Source organism: Thamnophis elegans, chromosome 2 (assembly GCF_009769535.1).
Source record: "Thamnophis elegans isolate rThaEle1 chromosome 2, rThaEle1.pri, whole genome shotgun sequence".
NCBI lineage: Eukaryota > Metazoa > Chordata > Lepidosauria > Squamata > Colubridae > Thamnophis > Thamnophis elegans.
This window is the reverse complement of record NC_045542.1, coordinates 169,002,452-169,024,997: the sequence shown is the minus strand read 5'-3', so window position 1 is coordinate 169,024,997 and position 22,546 is coordinate 169,002,452. Positions and strand designations below refer to the sequence as shown.

General features: G+C 44.3%; 1 protein-coding gene across 1 annotated transcript; it reads left to right on the top strand.

Moving 5' to 3' along the window:
* Positions 1-5,874: 5,874 nt before the first annotated feature.
* LOC116503404 (major histocompatibility complex class I-related gene protein-like) lies at positions 5,875-21,415 on the top strand. The gene is made up of 9 exons (XM_032209804.1): positions 5,875-6,138; positions 6,581-6,745; positions 7,759-8,034; positions 12,082-12,357; positions 13,093-13,377; positions 14,893-14,982; positions 16,156-16,191; positions 20,076-20,107; positions 21,112-21,415. The coding sequence occupies exons 2-9, from the start codon at positions 6,673-6,675 to the stop codon at positions 21,115-21,117; spliced, it is 1,074 nt and encodes a 357-aa protein (XP_032065695.1). The 5' UTR covers positions 5,875-6,138; positions 6,581-6,672; the 3' UTR covers positions 21,118-21,415.
* The last annotated feature ends 1,131 nt before the right edge of the window (positions 21,416-22,546 follow it).

The following is a 22,546-nucleotide window of genomic DNA, read 5'->3' as shown; positions in this document are numbered from 1 at the left end:
AGACAAGTGGCTGTCCAGTCTCTTCTTAAAAACCTCCAGTGATGGAGCACCCACAACTTCTGAAGGCAAACTGTTCCACTGCGTAATTTTCCTCACTGTTAGGAAGTTTCTCCTCAATTACAGGTTGCTTCTCTCCTTGATTAATTTCTATCCATCGCTTCTTCTCTTGCCTTTTGGTGCTTGGGAAAATAAATTGACCCCCCCTCCTCTTTTGGCAGCCTCTCAAGTACTAGAATACTGTTACCATGTCCATCCGTCCCCCTCGTCCCTCTTTTCTCTAGACTGGCCAAACCCAAATCTTGCAACCGTTCTTCGTGTGTTTTAGTCTCCAGACCTTTAATCATCTTAGTTGCTCTTCTTTGCACTTTTTCCAAAGTCTCAACGTCTTTTTTTGTAATGCGATGTCCAAAACTGGATGCAGCATCTCAGGTGGGGTCTTCCCAAGGCTTTATAAAGCAGTACTAATACTTCGCGTCATTTTGATTTTACGTCTCTGTTTATACAACCAAGGATTGTATTAGCTGTTGTGGCTGCTGACTGGCTGAAGCAGGAGTCACAGAGTCTGAAGAGAGGAAACCAGGATCCTGGAATCTCAGAAAGTGCAGCGTCTTTATTTCTAATATATATCTATTAAAAAAATTGTTGCTATTAAGGTAACAATGATTTAATAGCTGACCAGCTGCTGTAAGGCTGTAAACTGAGATGATGAAATGAGAATGAGTCAGTGGGGTTACTGCCACTTTAAGAAGCTGTCTATATAAGAGAGGCCATGTGAGGGCATCTCTCTCTCCTCGTATTCTACCTCCATTATAGCTCTCCCTGTATGCCTCCGTGTTATAGTTACAGATTGATTGATTGCCTTGTATTTGCCTAGAATGTGTGGATATGCGTATATGTAGATGTCTTATAGATAAACCACTGTTTGAAAGTCAAAATCTCTCTGTACTGGATTTTGCTCCTGGGGTTTCTCAAAATAGTAGTCACACTGTGCACACTCTGACAGTTGCCAAGCAACATTGATATGACCAGATTCCCTCTTCCTTCTTGGTCTCTGTCAGAGAAATGAACGAAGGTGCTAACTAGGCTATCTCTAGATTAAGAAAAAAAATGAAACTCCTTAGCAGGGTATAGAAGTTGTTATTGAAATTCAGTCCAGAACATGAATAGTTCTGCCAATTGGCTTGAGGCTCCAATGGGGGAATTTCACACTGGAGGCGATTGATGGACTTATGGCAATTCCCACCTTCCCTCCCATATATTATCATCCTTTCCGCCCCACCTTTGGTGATAACTTGCATTTTCTTGCAATCTTGATGTGATTTCAAAGGTGAAATGCTACCAGTAATTTCCGCCGATCAGCTGGACGATGATCAGATGTGACACGCCAATTATATTAGCTAGAATTATCAGATTTCCTGCTTTGTAGCTAATCTAAATTGCATGGCACAGCGGATTCCCCACCCTCGCTGTTCTACTTACCTTTGCAAACTCAGAAGGCTTCAAAATGTTCATTTTTAGCCCTAGTAATTAGGAATTTAATAAATAGGTAAAAAATAAAATTAAGACTTACTTATTTGTTAAATTTATATGTAGTTCTTGATTTATGATGCTAATTGAGCCCAAAATTTCTAAAGGAAAAAAAAATGAATTTTTGATTTAGAGATTTGATGATTAGCTAAGCTTTGATTATATATTGTACAATGTGCATTATTGGAGTTTAATAGATTTACATTTTTCAATTTCAATTTTAATGGATTTGTATGCTGCCCAATTCCGAAGGACTCCGGGCGGCTTACATAAAAACAGTTTAAAAAATATTAAAAGCATTTAAAATACAAAAACAAAGCAAATTAAAAAAAGACACAACATGCACTCGATCTTAATGGGGCTGAAGCTCAATCAAAGATCAGCAGCCCCAGGCCTGCCGGAACAGCCAGGTCTTAACAGACTTTCGGAAGGCCGAGAGAGTGGGGAGGGTCTGCATCTCAGGGGGTAGATCGTTCCATAGGGCCGGGGCAGCTACAGAGAAGGCTCTCCCCCGAGGAGCCGCCAGTCAACATTGTGTAGTCGACGGCACCCGGAGAAGGCCCACCCTGTGAGATCTTATTGGGCGCTGGGAGGTATGTTGCAGGAGGTGGTCACGGAGATATCCAGGTCCTAGGCCATGAAGGGCTTTAAAGGTAATAACCTTTATTACCTTTAAAGCCCTTCATAGCATGTTCGGAGACCAATAGGGAGCCGGTGCAGCTCACGGAGGATAGGTGTAACATGGGTGTATCTAAGTACACCTAGTATCGCTCGCGCGGCTGCATTCTGGACCAATTGTAGTCTCTGAACACTTTTCAAGGGCAGCCCCATGTAGAGCGCGTTACAGTAGTCGAGTCTTGAGGTGACGAGGGCGTGAGTGACCATTTGGAGTGCCTCCCGGTCCAGATAGGGCCGCAACTGGTGCACCAGGCGAACCTGGGCAAAAGCTCCCCCGGTCACAGCTGACACATGGTGTTCTAATGTCAGCTGCGGATCCAGGAGAACACCCAAGTTGCGGGCCCTCTCTGAGGGGTGTAAAATTTCACCCCCAGGTTTAAAGGTGGAATATCTGGACTATCTGGGGGGCAGCATCCAAAGCCACTCAGTCTTGTCAGGGTTGCGTGCAAGCTTGTTCATTCCCATCCAGACCCTGACAGCTTCCAGGCACTGGCACATTATTTCCACCGCTTCACTGAGTTGGCACGGGGCGGACAGATACAGCTGGGTATCGTTTGCATACTGGTGGTATTTAATCCCGTACCGATGAATGATCTCACCCAGCACTCATCGCTCTCATGGCCTTGTCCACTTCCTCAGGAGTGGCAAGCTGAACTCATTCCACAAAATTTGATCAAGGCTCTCCCTTGGCATCTCTGCTGGCACTGTCCAAGTGGAGTCCAGGTTTATTTTAGGTTCTCAGATATTTGTTTACAGTACAGGATGTTTTATTATATATAGTTGACTATAGAAATATCTAATAATATTAGGTGTATTTGTGTTGATGTTATCATGCATTTATGGGCTATGCATTTTATTTAGGCTAAGAGATTATGGTATTATATATTGTTATCACTTGGTGTATATACTGGTATCTTTTATATTTTTATATTTTAGTTTTGTATCTTTTAAAATAAGTATGCACTAAAAGAATACAAGAGTCTGGGAATTATATCCATCTCCAAAAAAATTGTACCTTTTTTTTCTGTTCTTTTTCATGATTTTTAAAAAGTTATTTTAAAAATTTTCCCTATTGTTTTCATACGTCACTTTTTCCTTTTGGTTGTATTTTTTTGTATGTTAACTGTTTTTTAAATTTTTTTGAAACTTAATAAAATTCTATTTTTTATTTATGTTTTGTAAATTTAAAAGGTATTTTAGAACACCTGTAGAAATACTATTTGAACAAAAGGTGAGGATCTTTGTGCAAATGAAGCAAGCAATCAGCTAAAAGAATTCCTAAGGAAGTGCTACTGTTGCCACCATTAAAGGTAAAGGTTCCCCTCGCTCATATGTGCTAGTCATTCCCGACTCTAGGGGGCGGTGCTCATTTCTGTTTCAAAGTCAAAGAGCCAGCACTGTCAGAGGACGTCTCCATGGTCATGTGGCCAGCATGACTAAACGTTGAAGGGACACAGAACACTATTAACATCCCATTTTTCTATTTTTATACTTGCATTTTTACATGCTTTTGAACTGCTAGGTTGGCAGAAGCTGGGACAAGTAACGGGAACTCACTCGGTTATGTAGCTCTAGGGATTCAAACTGCTGACCTTTCTGATCGACAAGCTCAGTGTCTTAGCCACTATGTCCCTTGGCTACCATTACACACATCCTAAAAAGATCAGTCTAGTGTGGAACTAACTGGCATTCACTGGGGAAGCAAACCAAAAGTACACAAATAGATTGGGAGAAACCAAGCTTAATAGCAGTGACTGTGAGAGGGATTTTGGAGTCTTAGTGGACAACCAATTAAATATGAGCCAACAGTGCGCAGTAGCCGCCAAAAACGCCAACACAGTCCTAAGTTGCATTAATAGAGGGATTCAATCAAGATCACGTGAGATACTAATACCACTCTTTAAAGACTTAGTAAGACCACACTTAGAATACTGCATCCAGTTTTGATCACCACACTACCAGAAAGATGTTGAGATTCTAGAAAGAGTTCAGAGAAGAGCAACCAAGAGGATTAGGGGACTGGAGGCTAAAACATACGATGAAAGATTGCAGGAACTGGGCATGGATAGTCTAATGAAGAGAAGGACCAGGGGAGACACAATAGCAGTGTTTCAATATTTGAGGGGCTGTCACAGAGAGGAGCGGGGTCAAACTATTTTCCAAAGCATCTGAAGGCCAGACAAGGAGCAATTGAGGGAAACTGAATAAGGAGAGATTCAACCTAGAAGTAAGGAGAAATTTTCTGACAGTGAGAACAATCAACCCATGGAACCAATGTTGCCTTCAGAAGTTGTAGGTTGCTTCATCACTGGAAGCTTTCAAGAAGTGACTGGATTGCCATCCTGTCAGAAATATTATAGGGTCTCCTGCTTGGGTGTGGGGTGGGGGTTGGACTAGATGACCTACAAGGTTCCTTCCAACTCTTGTTATTTGGTTAAATCACAAGTCACGGTCACGGCATCATGCTTAACTGTTGGCTACCAGTGTTACACATATCCTAAAAAGATTAGTCAAGTATGACCAATTGGCGTTCACTGGGGAATCCGGCAGGAAATCACAAGTCAAAGTCATGAAATCATGGTTAACGGTGGGCAGGAGATGGTACAGAAAGTCAGTTTGGGTCTGATGGAATTAGACCATAAAACCAACCCACACAGAACAGCCCAAAGCACCCAGAGACATTCCCCGAGGTTGGGCTCCAGCTTGAGCCCGAAACCCGGAAGACAAAATCTCTGGACTTGGTGACCGATTCAGATTGGATCCTGCAACATTATCCTGAGGCATGTGTAATTCTTCTTCGTTTTTGATGAAATGAGGCTAGATTCTGTTATCTCTAGGTCAGAATAGCACAGGGAGTGCCAGGAGGAGCCCGGAAATGGAAGAGGAGGAAGGGCAGAATTGGGGAAGGGGTCTTCAGCTCCAGCTCCTCCCTCACTGCTGTTGTGAAAAGAAGTTCTCCAACAGGAAGAAGACCCACTGTCTGCTTTACTTTGGAGGATTCCCAGTCCTGAGGCTCACCTGGAAAGTGGCCAAAGAAATCCACAGTAACCCTTGGCAGAGCTTGGAAACAGCTGGACAGAGCCACACCTGGTGTGGGGGGATCCTTGGGGTTCCACGCAGCTGCTTGTGGGCCTGAACCCATGTTTGACCCCACAGGCCCACTGCCTGGAAGACCAGCAGGACAGGGGCTGCTTGGAACTTCACACCTGAGTGTAGAAACACCACCACTCCTGGAAGGGCGACAGGAGATGTTTCTGATGGCAGGAGGAGGGGACTGGAGGGAGGCACAGCATTTACCAGGAATGCGCGACAGGAGATGTTTCTGATGGCAGGAGGAGGGGACTGGAGGGAGGCACAGCATTTACCAGGAATGCGGGGAGGAAGTAGAGAGAGCAGAGCTCTGAATCACTCTACTTTCACTTTCTGATCAGAAATAGAAAGGGGAATTGGTTACTTAAATTGCAAAACTGGTTAAACCAGGCTCAGTGAAGGAGGGAAGGTAACCCCGAAGGAGGAATTTGGGAGAGGAGAGACCCAGCCTAGGACTCTCTCTCTCTCTCTCTCTCTCTCTCTCTCTGTCTGTCTCCTTCCTTCCTTCCTTCTTTCCTTCCTTTCCTTTTCTTCCTTCCTTTCTCTTTCCTTCCTTCTTTCCCTTCTTTCACTTCCTTCCTTTCCCTTCCTCATTCTTTGTTTCCTTCTCTCTCCCTCCCTCCCCCTCCCTCCGATTTCAAGAGAGCGAAGGACGCCTGAGCCTGTGTGAGGGGCTGGCACTTAACGCTGAGGATCAAACGGTTCAAGCCACAAAGCGCCAGTTTGAGTTCGTTTTGTGTCCTTCCTGGATACGTTTCCACCTTTGGCGCCGAGTTCAGCTGGTGGGCTAGCAGCGTCAGAAGCCAACAAAAGGCGAAGGAAAGAAGCGGGAAGGGCTGGCAGGTAAAAAAGGGAAGGGCTTTATTTTTAATCGATTTAATGAACGCCCGACTCCAATCCACTTTTATTTATCCCAGGCAATCGGCCGTTTTTCGCAGGTGTTAGAGACAACTCCCATCGTCCGCAGCCTGGGGGGGAGAATGGGGAGTGTAGTCCCCCGCAGGAAGCTCGGTTGGAGTGGGATCATCCACCCATAAAGCGGGCAGGAAGGTTTCCTCTTGGGGAACCAGGGACGTTGAGCTGAGCCGCTCCGCAACAAACAAGGGGAATTCCCACAATGCTTCGCCCTCTATATAAGGGGCCGCGCGTCCCCCTCTCTGCGCTCGGGGTCCGGCAGACTTCGCCCATGAAGCCTCCTTTCGCTCCGGCTCCTTCTCTTTCCCGTCTCTCCTTCCTTCTCCCCAAAAGGAGCCGAGTCCGAACCTCTCCCGTTTTCACTTTCTAGCGTTCGGCCCCACCAGCGCCTTTGAGAAACTTCCTCCGCGGTCAAGGGCTCGTTCCGATCCTTCACAACAAGCTAATCGGGACTGGATCCGGATGGGGCTCCCAGTTGCGCGTTTGGGCTTTCTGTCCGCGGCGGTGGTCCTGTTGCTGCGGGGAGGATGTGCAGGTGAGTTGCTGGACGAGTGCGGCTAAAACTAAGGCGGTTGGTTGCAGCCTGGTTTTCTTGTGGTAGCGAGTTCCAGAGGCTTCGCCTGGTTGGGAAGTCGGGTTAGTTTTTTTCAGCCATCAAGGAGTTTCCACAGAAGATTGTGGAGAATAATAGCGCTAAGAATCTGTGGGCGTTCCGGATCCAGAAGGACAGGCAGGCATGAGATAATCAACCAGACACTGTAGTAGTAGACAAATTAATAGACAAAGACAGAAGAGCTCAGGATGCCAGGTAAGGGGAGGGGAGGCACCCCTCGACTTGAGTGATGTGGAGTTGGCCACCCAGAGGTGGCATTCAGCCAGTTCTGACAGGTTCTGGAGAACTGGTAGCAGAAATTTTGAGTAGTTCCGAGAACCAGCAAATAGGCTGGCCCCGCCCCCTCTGCTTCCCCACCTTCCAGCTGATCATCTTTTGTTGCCCTGAACAGGAGAACAGAGCTGGAAAGCAAGTTAGTGGGGTGGGGAGGGAACGGGGATTTTGCAGTATCTTTCCCATGCCACACCCACAAAGCCACGCCCACAGAACTGGTAGTAAAAAAAGTTTGAATCTCACCACTGGGCCACACCCACCCAGTCACATGACCAGTCAGCCACACCCACATAACTGGTTGTTAAACAATGTGAATCCCACCACTGGTTACGGCCCATCCGACCAATCTGAAATAAACAGAGCTTGTTATCCGACCAATCTGAAATAAACAGAGCTTGTTAAATCTTCTGTGGGCTTTTTGCATGGTTTTATATCTCATGCGGGAAAGAGGGGGTTACGAGAGGGGCATTCCCCCATTCTTCTTTTTGGACCATCACTGCAGGATCTTAAATTTGCCAAGCTTGGAGAGTCTTGTTTTAGTATTGATGCTAGGAAGGGGACTGATTCCAAAGCAAAATGGAAATGGGGGGGGATTAAAAGTGTGCCTTTGGGCATCCCTCTCCCAAATTTCCTGTCTCACCACTCCCCCTATTTCCCCCAAGATTTCTCCTCCCATTCATTGCGCATTTTCTACACCGTGGTCCTGAGCCCCAACCTGGATGAGTCCCAATGTATTGTGGTGGGATATGTGGACGACCAGCTGGCTTCAAGCTTTGACCCCTCCACAAGAAGAATGTTACCCCAAGTGCCCTGGCTCCTTAACGTGAAGAAGGAGGACTTGCATTTCTCGGATTTTATATCTCAGAGAGCCAGCACCATGGAGTGGTGGTTCAAAACCGACCTCGCCATCTTGCACAGCTACCACAACTCCAGCAGAGGTAAGGGATGTGGGGGAGGGGGGAGGGAACCATGGATTTTGGTCCCCCTAGGTTGCTGTTCCTCCTCATGAGAAACCTGGACAGGTAGGCATTACTAGCAAAGAAATTGGTGTGTGTGTGTGTGTGCACGCGCGCGCCTGTACATATGTACGTACGTACGTATGTACGTACGTACGTACATACATACATACATACATACATACATATATATATATATATATATATATATATATATATATATATATATAATTTGTTTTCTGAGGTTTTCGCGGGTGTTAGTATGTAGGTCTTTGGCTATTTGGGTTTTTTCCCACGTAAAATTGGAAGTTTCTTTTTATATATATATATATATATATATATATATATATATATATATATATATATATATATATATATATATATAATTATGTTTTTCATTCTATACAATCACATATTTACTGTGCTTAATCAGGGCATATAACATTGAATAATAAACACGGCCCTCACTTACATAGAAAATGCCCCCTACAATACAAACCCAATATACCACCTTGGCCCACCATACACCCTCTTTCAACCCCCTCCAACTTTCATTCTTCCTTCTCACACACCCCTCTACGCCTACTTCCCCTCCCCTTCTTTCTAACCCTCCCTATCACTCCCTCTAATCCATTCCCTCCCTCCCTTCTCCTCCTCCTCTCTCTCACCCTCTCCACCCTCCTTCTTCTTTCACTCGACTCTTTCCTTCGGTATATTTCTATTACCTTCCAGTATATTCGGTTTGTTCTGTTTTCGCACTAACATTAAAAAGCCACAGTATACAAATGCAATCATGGAATTTAACACATATTGTATTTCCCCCCTCCCCCTCCCCCTAAATCCCCACCTCCCTTCCCTCCCCCCAACTTCCCAAAGACCATACGTGGTATAACTTTTGGACAATCACAGTCTAAAATATCTATACCTTGAGCTCAGCTTCTTACTGTTACCCAAATTTTAAACAATTTAAATTGTTACTGATACTAAGCATAAGCTATCTGGAGTTTCTTAGTCCCATATTTACTTTTTATGTAATCAATCCATTTTTTCCAGTCTCGTTTATATCTCTCGTTTGAATGTTCTTTGAGATATGCTGAAATTTTGGCCATTTCGGCTAAGTTCATAACTTTCAAAGTCCATTCTTGAATTGTAGGTAAATCTTTCTTCTTCCAATACTGCGCCACCAAGAGTCTTGCTGCCGTTATTAAGTACAGAACCAAATTAGTCTCTAGTGCTGTAAAGTCAATACATATACCCAGTAAAAACAACTGGGGGGTGAATTTTATCCTTCTTTTGAAGATGTTTTGCAGGATCCACCATATTTTTATCCAAAATGCCTTGACATTACGACATGTCCACCATATATGAAAATATGTAGCGTCAAAAGAACCACATCTCCAACATTTAGGTTGAACATTTGGATACATAGAGGCAAGCTTTTTAGGATCTAGGTGCCATCTATAAAACATCTTATAAAAATTTTCTCTCAAGTTTTGTGCTTGTGTAAATTTCACATTTCTTACCCAGATTCTTTCCCATGTTTCAAGCATTATTGGTTCCTCAATATTCTGAGCCCATTTTATCATACAATCCTTAATCAGTTCCGCTTCAGAATCCATCTGTATTAGTACATTATATATCCTCTTTATATGCATTGAGCTTTGATCTCTTATTTGTTTAAACAAATTATCCTCAACTTTTACAAAGCCAATTTTTTGATCTGTTTTCCACCTAGCCTGTAGTTGACCATACTGAAACCACGTTTGAACTACCTTCTCTTCTTTAAGTACCTCTAAAGATTTTAGTTGCAACACCCCTCTTTCTGAAATAAGAAGTTGTCTATAGGTGGTTCTATCGTGTTTTTGTTCTACGTTCATATTTTCAATTGCATGTCTAGGAATTGCCCACATGGGCAATTTATCATTTAATTTATGTTGATATTTTTTCCAAACCCGCAATAAAGAATTTCTTAAGATATGATTTTTAAATTTCTTATCCATTTTTTTGTTAAATAACAGGTAAGCATGCCAACCATATAACAAGTCATATCCCTCGATATTCAAAATTCTGTCATTAGTTAGATGAGTCCAGTCACTAATTGCAGATAATGCCACTGCATCGTAGTATAATTTTAAGTTAGGTAATTTCAATCCTCCTCTTTCACGTGCATCTTGCATTATTTTCATCTTTACCCTCGGCTTCTTTCCTGCCCACACAAATTTGTTGATACCCTTCTGCCATTCTGAAAGATTCGCATCTCTTTTAAGTATTGGTAACATTTGAAAAAGAAATAAAAATTTTGGTAAAATGTTCATTTTTACTGCCGCTATTCTACCCATCAAGGACAAATGCAGTTTCTCCCACCTTTTCAACTCCAACTGTATACTATGCCAAAGTGATTCATAATTATGCTTATATAATTTCCCATTTGAGATTAAAATATTAACTCCAAGATATTTAACTTTTTTAACTACCTCACATCTTAGCATCGCCCCCAGTTCTTCCTTCTGTTTGATAGTCATATTTATAGCTAATATTTTGGTTTTTCCTAGATTTATTTTAAATCCCGAGACTTGACCATATTGATTGATCGTGTTCAATAAGACCCTACTAGATTCCTGCGGTTGTTCCAATATTATGACCAGATCATCCGCAAATGCGCGGACTCTGTATTCTTGCTGTCTAATCTTAAACCCTTTTAGACCGCCCAAGCCCCGTATCTTATTCAACAGTATTTCCAAAGTTATAATAAACAATAATGGGGACAGAGGACAGCCCTGTCTTGTACCTTTTTCAATTTGAAAGGAGTCTGTCAAACTTCCATTGACAATGATCTGGGCTGTTTGCTGCTGATATATTGCCCCAATTGACCGTAAAAAGCCATCTCCTATCTGCATTTTTTGCAATGTCTTCAGCAGGAATTGCCAATTAACTCGATCAAAGGCTTTCTCTGCATCCAAAAATATGAATGCGGCCGGGATTTGATTGTTCTTTCCCAGGTATTCTAAAGCGTTAATAATTAATCTAACGTTGTTCTTCATCTGTCTGCCCTGTATAAAACCAGTTTGATCGGTATGTATCAATTGTTGAAAAATTGGAAGTTTCTTGGCGACGTTTCGACGAAGTCTCATTCGTCATCTTCAGGCTTCGTGCTTCCAGGAGCAATGTGAGATCTCGGCTGTTTCTTCCTTTTAACTGCCAGTGGGGGTTTGAGCTGATTGGGTGGGATCTTGGCTGTGTTCTGATTGGTTGGAGGTGTGTTCTGATTGGTTGGGGGTTTGTGTTTCATGTAAGGATAGGAGGGGTTTAAAGTGGCTAATGGTGCAGTTGCAGTCTGATTTTTGGTCCTTGGTCGTGCCTCATTATCAGGGTGGGTTATTGCCTGCTTTCTTTGTGGATGTTTGGTGGTGATATTTTGTGTGGCTCTTGTGAGTGTGGGCCTGGTGTCATTCCTCATGTTAGGGACTCCTCTATCAAAAGGGCAGGCTTCCAAATGGCCGGCAGGCCGGAGGTATCGTCCCGCCTGTTCATGCTGTGTGGGCGTTTTTCTATCTCGATGGCTTCTCTGATTATTCTGTTGTTAAAATGTTCAGCCTTGGCAATAGTTCTGGTCTTTTTGAAGTCAATTTTATGTCCTGTGGCTTTAAGGTGTTGGACCAGGGAAGAAGTTGGTTCCTCTTTTCTGATTTCCTTTTTGTGTTATGTATGTGTGTGTGTGTGTGTGTGTGTGTGTGTATATATATGTGTGTGTATATGTGTGTATATGTGTGTGTGTGTACACACACACACACACACACACACACACACACACACATATATATATATATATATATATATATATATATATATATATATATATATATATATATTTTACAACCCCCGGTATGCCCAAATATGGGAGGAAGAGGCTGCAAAGGTCGTAACTGTGAAAAACAGTCATGAGTCCCATGTTTTCAGTGTCGTTGCAGCTTTGAACAGTCATGAAGTGAAAGGTTGTAAGTCGAGAACTACCTCACCTTTTCTCGGCAGGGATTCACAGCTGGCAGTGCAAGATCGGCTGCCAGCTGAGCAAAGATGGCCACAAGCAGGGGCACTTCCAGTGCGGCTACGATGGGGAGAACTTCATCAGCTTCGACCAGAAGACCCTCACCTGGACGGCAGTCAACGTCCACGCTCAGGTGACCAAGAGGAGGTGGGAAGCGGATCCTTTAGTCATCCAGAACACCAATAACTTTTTGGAGCAGGAATGTATCCAGCTGCTTGAGAAGGGCCTGTTCTATGGAAAGGATTCGTTGTTGAGGAAAGGTGAGGAAGGAAGGAGGGAGGAAAGGGTTGGTGCTGTTGCAGGAGAACGTTGGATTTGTGGTGCAAGGCCTCCACACTACACAAATGCAGTCTTAAAACATGCCTGAAATGGCCTATTGGCCGCCTGTCCCTCCAGCAGCTGAATCAGAGGAGGAAGAGGCGTGGGAGTCAGGATCAGCATCAAGGCAACCTGAGAGCTCAGAGGGGGAAGAGGGAATGAAGCTGTTACACACAGAGAGACAGAGAGACAGAGAGAGAGACACAGAGACAGGGAGGGAGGGAGGGAGGGAGAGAGAGAGAGAGAGAGAGAGAGAGATGCGGCACCTGGGCCGTCCATCAGCCCTCAGATACAGAGTCAAAAGCCCTCAGGTGTGAAGGTGGCTGATGAGGAAGAAGAGGAATAGCAGAGACCATTGCCTGATGCATGGATGTGAAGAAGGCAGAGGAAAGGAGAGGAGAGCAGTGGAAATCTGTGGGCTGATCCTTGGGATGGAAGACCCACCACTGCTAGTGAAGCCCAACCCTAGCTTTAGGGATAAAAGGCATAGGGCAGAGATGAATAGATGTGCAACTATTCAACTTCTGGCTGGCCACACTTGTTATCCGGCTGTGAGAGAAAACGTTTTTGATGGGGCTGCAGGTGCTCCTAATAAAGGAACCTTTGAGTTAACTTCAGAGAGTTGGCCATGTTTGGGGAGCTGGGTCAGAACAATGGCAGTGTTGTGTTCTCTGCAGAGCCCCCGTTGGTGAAAGTATCTCGCAGGATCCAGTACAACAGTATGGAGACCCTCGTCTGCCGAATCTATGGCTTTTATCCCAAAGAGATAGATGCCACCTGGAAAAAGGATGAAGAGGTCTGGGAGCAGGACACCTACCGTGGAGGTGTCCTTCCAAATTCAGACGGGACCTACCATACCTGGCTGAGCATCGAGGTTGACCCGAAGGAGAGGGACCGCTATCGGTGTTATGTGGACCATGCCGGACTGCCGGAGCCTCTGATCTTGGCCTGGGTGGAGTCTGGTGAGAGAAAGGGAGTGCGGGGTCACCAGTTATGAGCAAAGGTGTCTCTGAAACTTCACATAGCTGTGGACATTCAAACTAATGAATGTCATGATGCAGTTCAATGAATCAATAGAACGAATTGCCTCCAGAAGTTCTGAATGCTCCAACAACGGATGTTTTTAAGCAGAGATTGGATAACCATTTGTCAGAAATGTTATAGGGTATCCTGCTGAGTAGGTGGTTGGACTAGAAGGCCTCCAAGGTCCCTTTCAGGTCTAATCTGATTGACGGAGGCACCGTATTTTTTGGAGTATAAGACACACCTTTTCCCCTCAAAAAAGAGGCTGAAAATCTGGGTGCGTCTTATATACTGAATACAGCATTTTTTGCCTTCTGAAACCCCGCCGCCGCTTCACCAAAATGGCCGTGCAGAGCCTTATGGAGGCTTCAGAGAGTTCCTGGGGGCTGGGCAGGGCAGAAATGAGCCAAAAAATGGGCCATCAGGAGCACTCTATAAGCCTCCTAAAGGCTATCCATGCCCTTTTTAAAACAAAAAATGGGCCCGTTTTCTGAAAAACAGGCTGTTCTTTGCTCCTTCCCCCCTCAGAGCACTCTGCAAGGCTCCTAAAGGCTATCCATGGCCTTTTTTAAAAAGGGCCATTTTGGGGAGCTTTGCAGAGTGCAAAAACGTTTTTTAAAATTTGCCTCTTCAAAACTTTTACTCCGGTGTGTCTTATACTCAAAAATACGATAATTCAATCTACCGCTTTGCTCTACGCAGGCATCCAACATAAACCATCCCAGAAAGATGGCTGTTCAGCTCTTCCTCGGAGAAATCCATCATCTCTGTGGAACAGAGATTCTGTTCCTACTACTAGGAATCTTTTCTTAATGTGACTAGGTTAACTTCGTCTTGGCTGCAGGGCTGGGATTGAAAAATGTTAGCCACTGGTTCTCTGCCTGGTTGCTGGGTGGGCGTGGCCATGATGGGCATGGCCTACTTCTGCACCATGGGGGGAGTGTTTTCACCCTCCCCAGGCTCCGGAGGCTTCCCACGAGCCTCCAGGAGAGGAAAATGGCCACCTCTGTGCTCCGGAGGCTGGAAACAGGCCCATTTTTGGACTTCCAGAACTTCTGGTAGATTCATCTTTTGCCCTCCCCAGGCTCTGGTGGCTTTTCTTGGGCCTCTGAGAGGGCAAAAACAGCCTCCCTGGTGCTTCTGGAACTTCTGGGAGGCCCATTTTTTGCCCTCCCAGACCCTCCACACGGGCCCTGCACTTACCTAGCATGGTGGACAGGCCGTGTGGAGACTCCTGGGAGGGGAGGGGAGGGGTGGGCAGGGCTAGCCAGTCCTTGTAACTACCGGTTCGGCGAACCAAATATAAAATTAACACCCAGTTCACCCTGTCTAAACCAACTGAATCCCACCCCTGATTGGCTGCCCTCTCACCAAGGCCAGGAAATAAAATGGAAGAGAAACCCACTAGAGAAACCCGGAGCTCCCCTAGTCATTTCTTCTTTTCTCCAACACAGCTTTCGTATCCAACTTTGGACTCATTGCTGGAGTCATAGGGGTTGTGGTAGCCGCAGTCCTCATTGCTGCTGGAGTGACTATATGCATCAGTAAGTAATTAGTGGGTGGGCCCAGGGTGTGTCATTCACAAAATGGAGGTACTGCCAATCTCCACAGCTCCAAATAGAATAGAATTTTTTACTGGCCAAGTGTGATTGGTGTCAGGTGCTCCTTCGTTTAATAATCAGGAAAGAAACCACTCAACTCCATGCTTAGAATTAAGTGTACTTTTACTAATTACAAACGATGTGTAGCAAAGCAAAGCTGAGTCTGAGTAAAAAGGCTTGGCACCCCATTTCATAGTTTAATAATAATTCACCCAACCGTCAGGTGGGAGATGTCTTCAAAAAGCATCATCAGGGTGGAATGCTGGACAGTTGGCCTTGGCGGGAAACTCCCTTCTTCCACATGCACAGATAGATGGTCAGGACAGCCCCTAATAACAATCCTCCAGTACATAACGATTCCCCTCCCAAATACCATGCCCCCCCTCCCCGTTTCAATGGCAGCCGAAAAGCAGCAGCGAAGCAGAGGCTGACAATTGGACACACAAGGAATTTGTCTTTGGTGCAGATGTTCTCAGTGTACATAAAAAGACAAGATACATTCTTCAAGAATCATAAGGTACAATGCTTAATGACAGCCAAGCCTGCTGTAGTAATCTGAGATCCGAGTCTAGCCGAAAGTATTCATGGAATGCGTTCCTCCCTTTTCCTCAGCATGGCAACTTGATAACAGTTGAAAATGCTTTATGAGTTGACAGCCGCACAATCCTCCCATGAGCCAGGCATCTGTGCAGCACATCCAGATCGCTTGTCTTCCCTCCCGCCTCTGCAATCTGTGTTGTGGCAAGGGGCTGGCAGGCCACGCCCATCCCCTTGGCATATTTTCAGGGTAGGGCTTATATTAGGCCCACCCCAAAAGGGCTAGGGCTTGTTTTTGGGCTGGGTCTTTTTGGGGGGGAAACAGAGTAATCACCATTGATCCTGGTTATCTCCTTTGGACTTGCCAAGGTCAGTTGATGGCATGTTTGCATCCGCTGCGTTTGGAAGCCGTTCCTTCTTCCAGGAGGGTTTTCCAAGTTGGCGGTAGAGTCTACAGCTTTCTGCTGCTCCTTTTGAAGAAGGAGCACTGAAGCTCTGAAGTTCTACCAAAGGCTGAGGGGAAACTGAGGGATCTCGAACCAGGTACGTCCTCTCTGACTTCTTGATTCTGTCTTGCAGAAAAACGTGGCAGAAATGCATACAGAACAGCATCAGGTGAGCAACCCCCAGAGGTAATTTTTGGTACTGTCTTTTGGGGGGGATGAGTGGACAATCCAGATTAGCCCAAATGAAGCTGCGGAAGATTCATAGCTTCCCTGAGATGAGAAATAAGGGCTCCTGCCGAGTATAAGTTTATATGTACAGTATTCAAGTAGTCCTTGACTTATGGCCACAATTGAGGCTCACATTTCTGTCGCTAAGTGAGACATTTGTTAAGTGAGCATTGTCCCATTTTCACTTTTCTTGACACAGGTGTTTAAGTGAATCACTGCAGGGGTTGAATTAGCGACATGGTTGTTAATTGAATCTGGCCTCCCCATGAACTTTGCTTGTCAGAAGTTACAAAAGGGGGGATCTTGTGACCTGGGACCAGTGGTGGGTTTCAAATTTTTTGGAACCTCCTCTGTAGGTGTGGTCTGCTTTATGGGAGTGGCTTGCCAGCCATGTGACTGGGTGGGCATGGCCAACTTGTAAAATGTGGTGAAACTGACTTAATAATGCTCTTGCTTAGCAACCAAAATGTTGGCTCAGGAACTCTGGCATTTGAAGCACGCAAGTCTTAAAGCTGTCAAGTTACAAGACCCTTGCACCCCTAACCCTTTAGAGAAAAAACCCCAGGGGTGTCCAAATTTGACAGCTTTAAGACTTGTGGACTTCAACTCCCAGAATTCCTCCTCCAGGCATTTTGGCTCAGGAACTCTGGCATTTGAAGCACGCAAGTCTTAAAGCTATCAAGTTACAAGATCCTTGCACCCCTTACCCTTTAGGAAAAAACTCCTAGGGGTGTTCAAACTTGACAACTTTAAGACTTGTGGACTTCAACTCCCAGAATTCCTCGTTTCGCTCTTCATCTTGATGTTGTGCGGACAGGCGGGGGGAGGGAGCTGGAACCAGTTCTAAACGGTGCTGTAGATTTGTGGAACCTCTTCTATAGAAGAGCTTAGAACTGGCAGGAACCCACCCTTGCCTGGGACATTGCAACCGTCGTAACTACGAGTCAGTTGCCAAGCGTCTGAATTTTGATCACGTGGCCCTACGGATGCTGCAATGGTTGTAAGGGTGGAAAACAGACATAAGTCACTTTTTTCCGGTGCCGTTGTAACTTTGAGCAGTCACTAAATGAACCGTTGTAATTCAAGGACTGCCTGTATATATATTTATAGATTTATTAATTGAAATTTCTAAACTGTCCCATGGTTAATTAAAACACATTTAAAAAAAATTGAAACATATACATGCTGCGCCAAAGTCGGGCCCCATTGCTCAACCACAATGTGATTGACTGTTTTCCCCTGAGGCTGAAGAGCCAACACTCTAAAGATAGAACAGTGACACTGAATGAAACTAATTGTCAACTGTGCATAATAATCCCCCTGAAACCTTCCATAAGGGCTTCTTCAGGGAAAGGGGAAAGAAGGGGCCCTGGGGCAGGATGACTCAAAATGAGAGCCCTGGTGCATGTTAATAGGAATAGGAGTAGGAGTAAGAATAGGAATAGAGTAGAACAGAACAGAACAGACACAATGGAATCTAACACATATAAGAAGAGAAGAAAATAGAAGAGAATAGAACAGATGCAATGGAATATAACATATATAAGAAGAGAAGAGAATAGACACAATGGAATATAACATATATAAGAATAGAATAGAATAGAATAGAACAGACACAATGGAATATAAAATAGAACAGAACAGAACAGACACCATGAAATATAAAATATATAAGAATAGAAAAAAATAGGCTAGAATAGTACAGAATAGAACAGAACAGAGCAAACACAATGGAATATAAAATATATAAGAATAGAATATCGAATATTGAATATCAAATATAGAACAGAACAGAATATCGAATATTGAATATCAAATATAGAACAGGAGTTGGAAGGGACCTTGTAGGTCATCTAGTTCAACCCCCCCCCCTCACCCAAGCAAGAGACCCTACACCATTTCTGAGAGATGGCAGTCCAGTCTCTTCTTGAAAGCTTCCAGTGATGAAGCTCCCACAACTTCTAAAGGCAACTTCTGTTCCATTGGTTGATTGTTCTGTCAGAAAAGTTCTCCTTATTTCCAGGTTGAATCTCTCCTTGTTCAGTTTCCATCCATTATTCCTTGTCTGGCCTTCAGGCGCTTTGGAGAATACCTTGACTCCTTCGTCTCTGTGGCAGCCCCTCAAATATTGGAAGTGCTATCATGTCTCCCTTGGTCCTACTCATCAGTAGACTAGACATTCCCAGTCCTTGCAACCGTTCTGCATGTGTTTTAGCCTCCAGTCCCCTAATCATCCTGATTGCTTTTCTATGCACTCTTTCTAAAGTCTCAACATCTTTTTTGTAGTGTGACGACCAAAACTGGATGCAGTACTCTAGGTGTGGTCTTACTAAGGCTTTATAGAGTGACATTGGTACTTCATGTGATTCCCTGTATATGGCATTTTGATAGGCAATGATAGTGGCCATCAGTTTTGTCTTCCTACTGTATAAAATATAGTCTAGGACCGGACCAGGATTCTCCCTAATCAGTGTGAGTTGAAAAGAAAAAAGGGAAAGGGGCGCGTAAAGGTTCAAAACACTGGAGCAAACGCTTCAGAGGCAACAGTTTTCACGGGGAATTAGAACAGAGCCCTGGAGTTTCGCTGCCCACCCGGTCAGACCTCGCTTTCTGCACGTGCCGCGTGATCGGCTAATTTGCTACTGCCCGGCTCCCCGGTTAGATTTTTCCTGGGAGGGGGAAGCTCCTTGACCTCCATCTCTTTTTCTCCCTCCTCACTTCTCGGGGCTCCACCAATGGGGGAGCAAAGCCCAGCGCCAGGCTTTGGGCTAACACAGGGGTCTGCAAAGTTGGCTGTTTTAAGACTGGTGGACTTCAACTCTCAAGATTCTGGAAGATCCCTGGGCTAACATGATTGATGCCCTCGGAGTCGGAAAGAGGCGAGAGAGCCCGGTCACATGACATCAACTTTGTGACCACATTGCTGAGTAATAAAAATTCCAGTCCCACGTTGTAATGAAGGAGTACCTATATTTGATAACTCATTGGGATTTTCAAAGTCATTGAGAATATTTTTGCTTTTAATCTAATTAAACTTCCTATCTGTCAGTTTAAAATAGTGACTTCCATAGTTAAATCATTTGGAGCAAACTAAAATCACTACTTTATAAACAAAAGGAAGGTGTTTTTTTCTCTTATTTGTTATGGTAGAGCCATTTTAACAAATTATTTATATTTGCAAGTGGTATGGAGTTTAGAAATTTTTTAGAATTAAAACCTTAACTACAATATAAGTACTTTAAAGTCATCCACGCAGTTCACTGGGTTATAGGAGTAAGATTTTTAAAAAGTGGCTAAAATATTTTTCACTTCCATTTTTTAGAGTTTTGGATAATGCAATTTCCTATTCTGTTTATTATTAGAATGTACTTTTTCCAATAGCAAGCAATAATGTGCTCGGAATGGTTGTTAAAGAAAGACAGGGAAACTTTAAGATGAGACAGACTTTCAGTGAATAACAGTGTACATTACCATAAACACTATACAAGTATTTTAATATTTTAATAATATTATAAGTGATACTGATATATAACACTTTTAATTAAACGTGTATCTTGAATAAATATAACTTTGACTTTCATATAACACTGATTTCGTTGTTGTCTTGGGTGACATCTGTGAAAAAAATTCAGGTGCTCAGGCATGAAATGTGCCACTCAAATACTATTCTTTTCCGCCCACACTGAAAAAAATTAGAGGGAACATTGGTGGGAGATGCCCAGACTTTTGCATTTCTTGTGTGTGTGATCCCTTTGATATATTGTCTGGCTAAAGAGGACGTTCCACTGTGCCCCGAATCTTGACTTTTTCATCTCTCTGTTACAGCCACTATCCAGAATTTTGAAATTCCTCCAATGGTAAGTAAAGACACTCAAGGCTGTAAGATCACACATTTTTCATCAGCGGGGAAAAATAAAATTTCCAGCTCTGCGACAAAATGTCATTTCCTTTCCTTTCCTTCTCCTCCCTTCCCTTCCCTTCCCTTCCCCTTCCTTCCTTCCTTCCTTCCTTCCTTCCTTCCTTCCTTCCTTCCTTCCTCCCTCCCTCCCTCCCTCCCTCCCTTGAGCAGTAGTGGCACAGTAGTTAGATTGCAGTACCGCAGACTACTTCTGCTGACTGTCAGATGCCTGCAGTTTGGCAGTTCGATTCTCACCAGGATCAAGGTTGACTCAGCCTTCCATCCTTCTGAGGTCGGTAAAATGAGGACCCAGATTGTTGGGGGCAAGAGACTGATGTCAGGTTTCCAAGTAACACCCGTAACGAAAGAAGACTCCAAGGCTTGAGGTTCCTCAAAGTCTCATTTTATTAGAGATGTCATATTGGCACATCTGGGAGAACCCGAATCTGAAAGCTTCCAAGTTTTCCCCACCCAAAAGAAAGTTCAAGCCCCTGTCCAGTACCCACCTGTCCATCACATGATCCAATCAGGCGCCATCCAAAATTGGAGACGCCTCACCACAGCTGCAGGGCCAGATGACCTTGACTTTCTGAGAAAGAATGTTATTATGGCTACATATCACCCACATTCTTCATAATCCCCCCTCCCATTTTCCCACAGTAGAAAATGTGGCAGGCCTGAAGTCCAAAGATGGCTTCCAGGTCTGACAGCTGACTCTGTAAACTGCTTAGAGAGGGCTGAAAAGCACTGTGAAGCGGTATATAAATCTAAGTGCTAGTGCTATACCTTCCTTCCTTCCTTCCTTCCTTCCTTCCCAATTCATTCATTCATTCATTCATCAAATGTCTATAATCAACCATCTCATAGAAAGCAACTCTGCATGGCACAGAATGACCATGCTTTAGTATTCCCCCCATCCCATTATTTATTGTTTTAATCATTTTTTCTTTCTTTCTTTCACAGAACTGAAGCGCATGCAGTTTAGAATGGTCTTCAATTAAAGCAGTCTATATGCTTAGGCAAAAGATTAACCAAATGACCCTAGCAGTTTACTACTCCGTTTGCTACAACTACTGTTTTGATTATTGAAGTTCACATACCGTATTTTTTGGAGTATAAGATGCAACTTTTTCCTTCCCAAAAAGAGGATGAAAATCTGGGTGCATCTTATACACCGAATACAGCCTTTTTGGCCCCCCGAAATACCGCCCCCTTCACAAAAATGGACGTGCAGAAAGTTTGGGAGGCTGCAAAGTGCTCCTGGGGATTGGGGAGGGCAATAATGAGTGAAAAAGGGGCCATTTTTTGTTCATTTTTGCCCTCTCCCAGGCCCTAGGACTTGACTTGACTTAAGTCTTTAGCGTCGGTACGGCATCGCCAGTCCCTTCGCTGTAGAGTCGCATGCATCCCAAATCAACGGGATCCATGATTCTAGGCTGAGTACTACTTGAGCTCGCTGGGCCCAAGAGTCGACAGAGCCCCTTCTGTTGGAAAACGGTGGGCACCTCGAGAAGGCAGGGGTTGTCTTGATAATGCTCATCTCCCCCCCCCCAGGAGCACTTTGCAGGCCCTGTTTTTCACAAAAAATGAGGCACGCAGGGGGTTTGGGAGGTCTGCAGAGTGCAAAAACTTTTTTAAAAATTTACGTCTTCAAAATCTTAGTGCGTCTTATACTCTGGGGTTATACTTCAAAAAATATGGCACTTTTCTCTCTCACCTTCCTACCTTGTGAGGTCCATTTGGCGGGTCAAAACAGAGCAAAGGGGATCTCCACTGAGGACTTGCTGTGAATCACTGTGTAGCTGCTGAAGGATCTGGTGTGTAGCTTGAACTTCAAAATCAGAATCAGAATAAAACTGGAAAGGACCTTGGAAGTCTTCTAGTCCAGCCCCCTGCTCAAGCAGGAGATCCTATACCATTTCAGCCAAGTAACTGCCCAGCCTCTTCTTTAAAACCTCCAGTGATGAACCCAAAGTGGCTTTTTCCAAGAGGCAACTGGACTTTCTGGTTTTTCTTTTGAAGACGTTTTGCTTCTCATCCAAGAAGCCTCTTCAGCTCTGACTGGATGGTGGGGAATGGAAGGATTTATACTCCTTGCAAGACAGCTGGTCATTTGCACTCTTTTTACAGTCATTGAGGCCACTTGGAGGCTTATCTGTGTCCTCAGGGTCACCTGAGTGGTGCAAATGTGTGTGGAGCCTTCTTGGAACTGTTGAAAGGATTGGAGATAGATGATCTCCTATCTCCTATCTCTCCCCCTCTGTTTGAGGAGCCCTAGGAACAAGCAAGAAAAAGGATTTTGCAGTGTCTGTGTGTGTGTGTGTGTGTGTGTGTATAAAAAGGTTACCCCGCACATGTGTGCTAGTCGTTTCTGGCTCTAGGGGGCGGTGCTCATCTC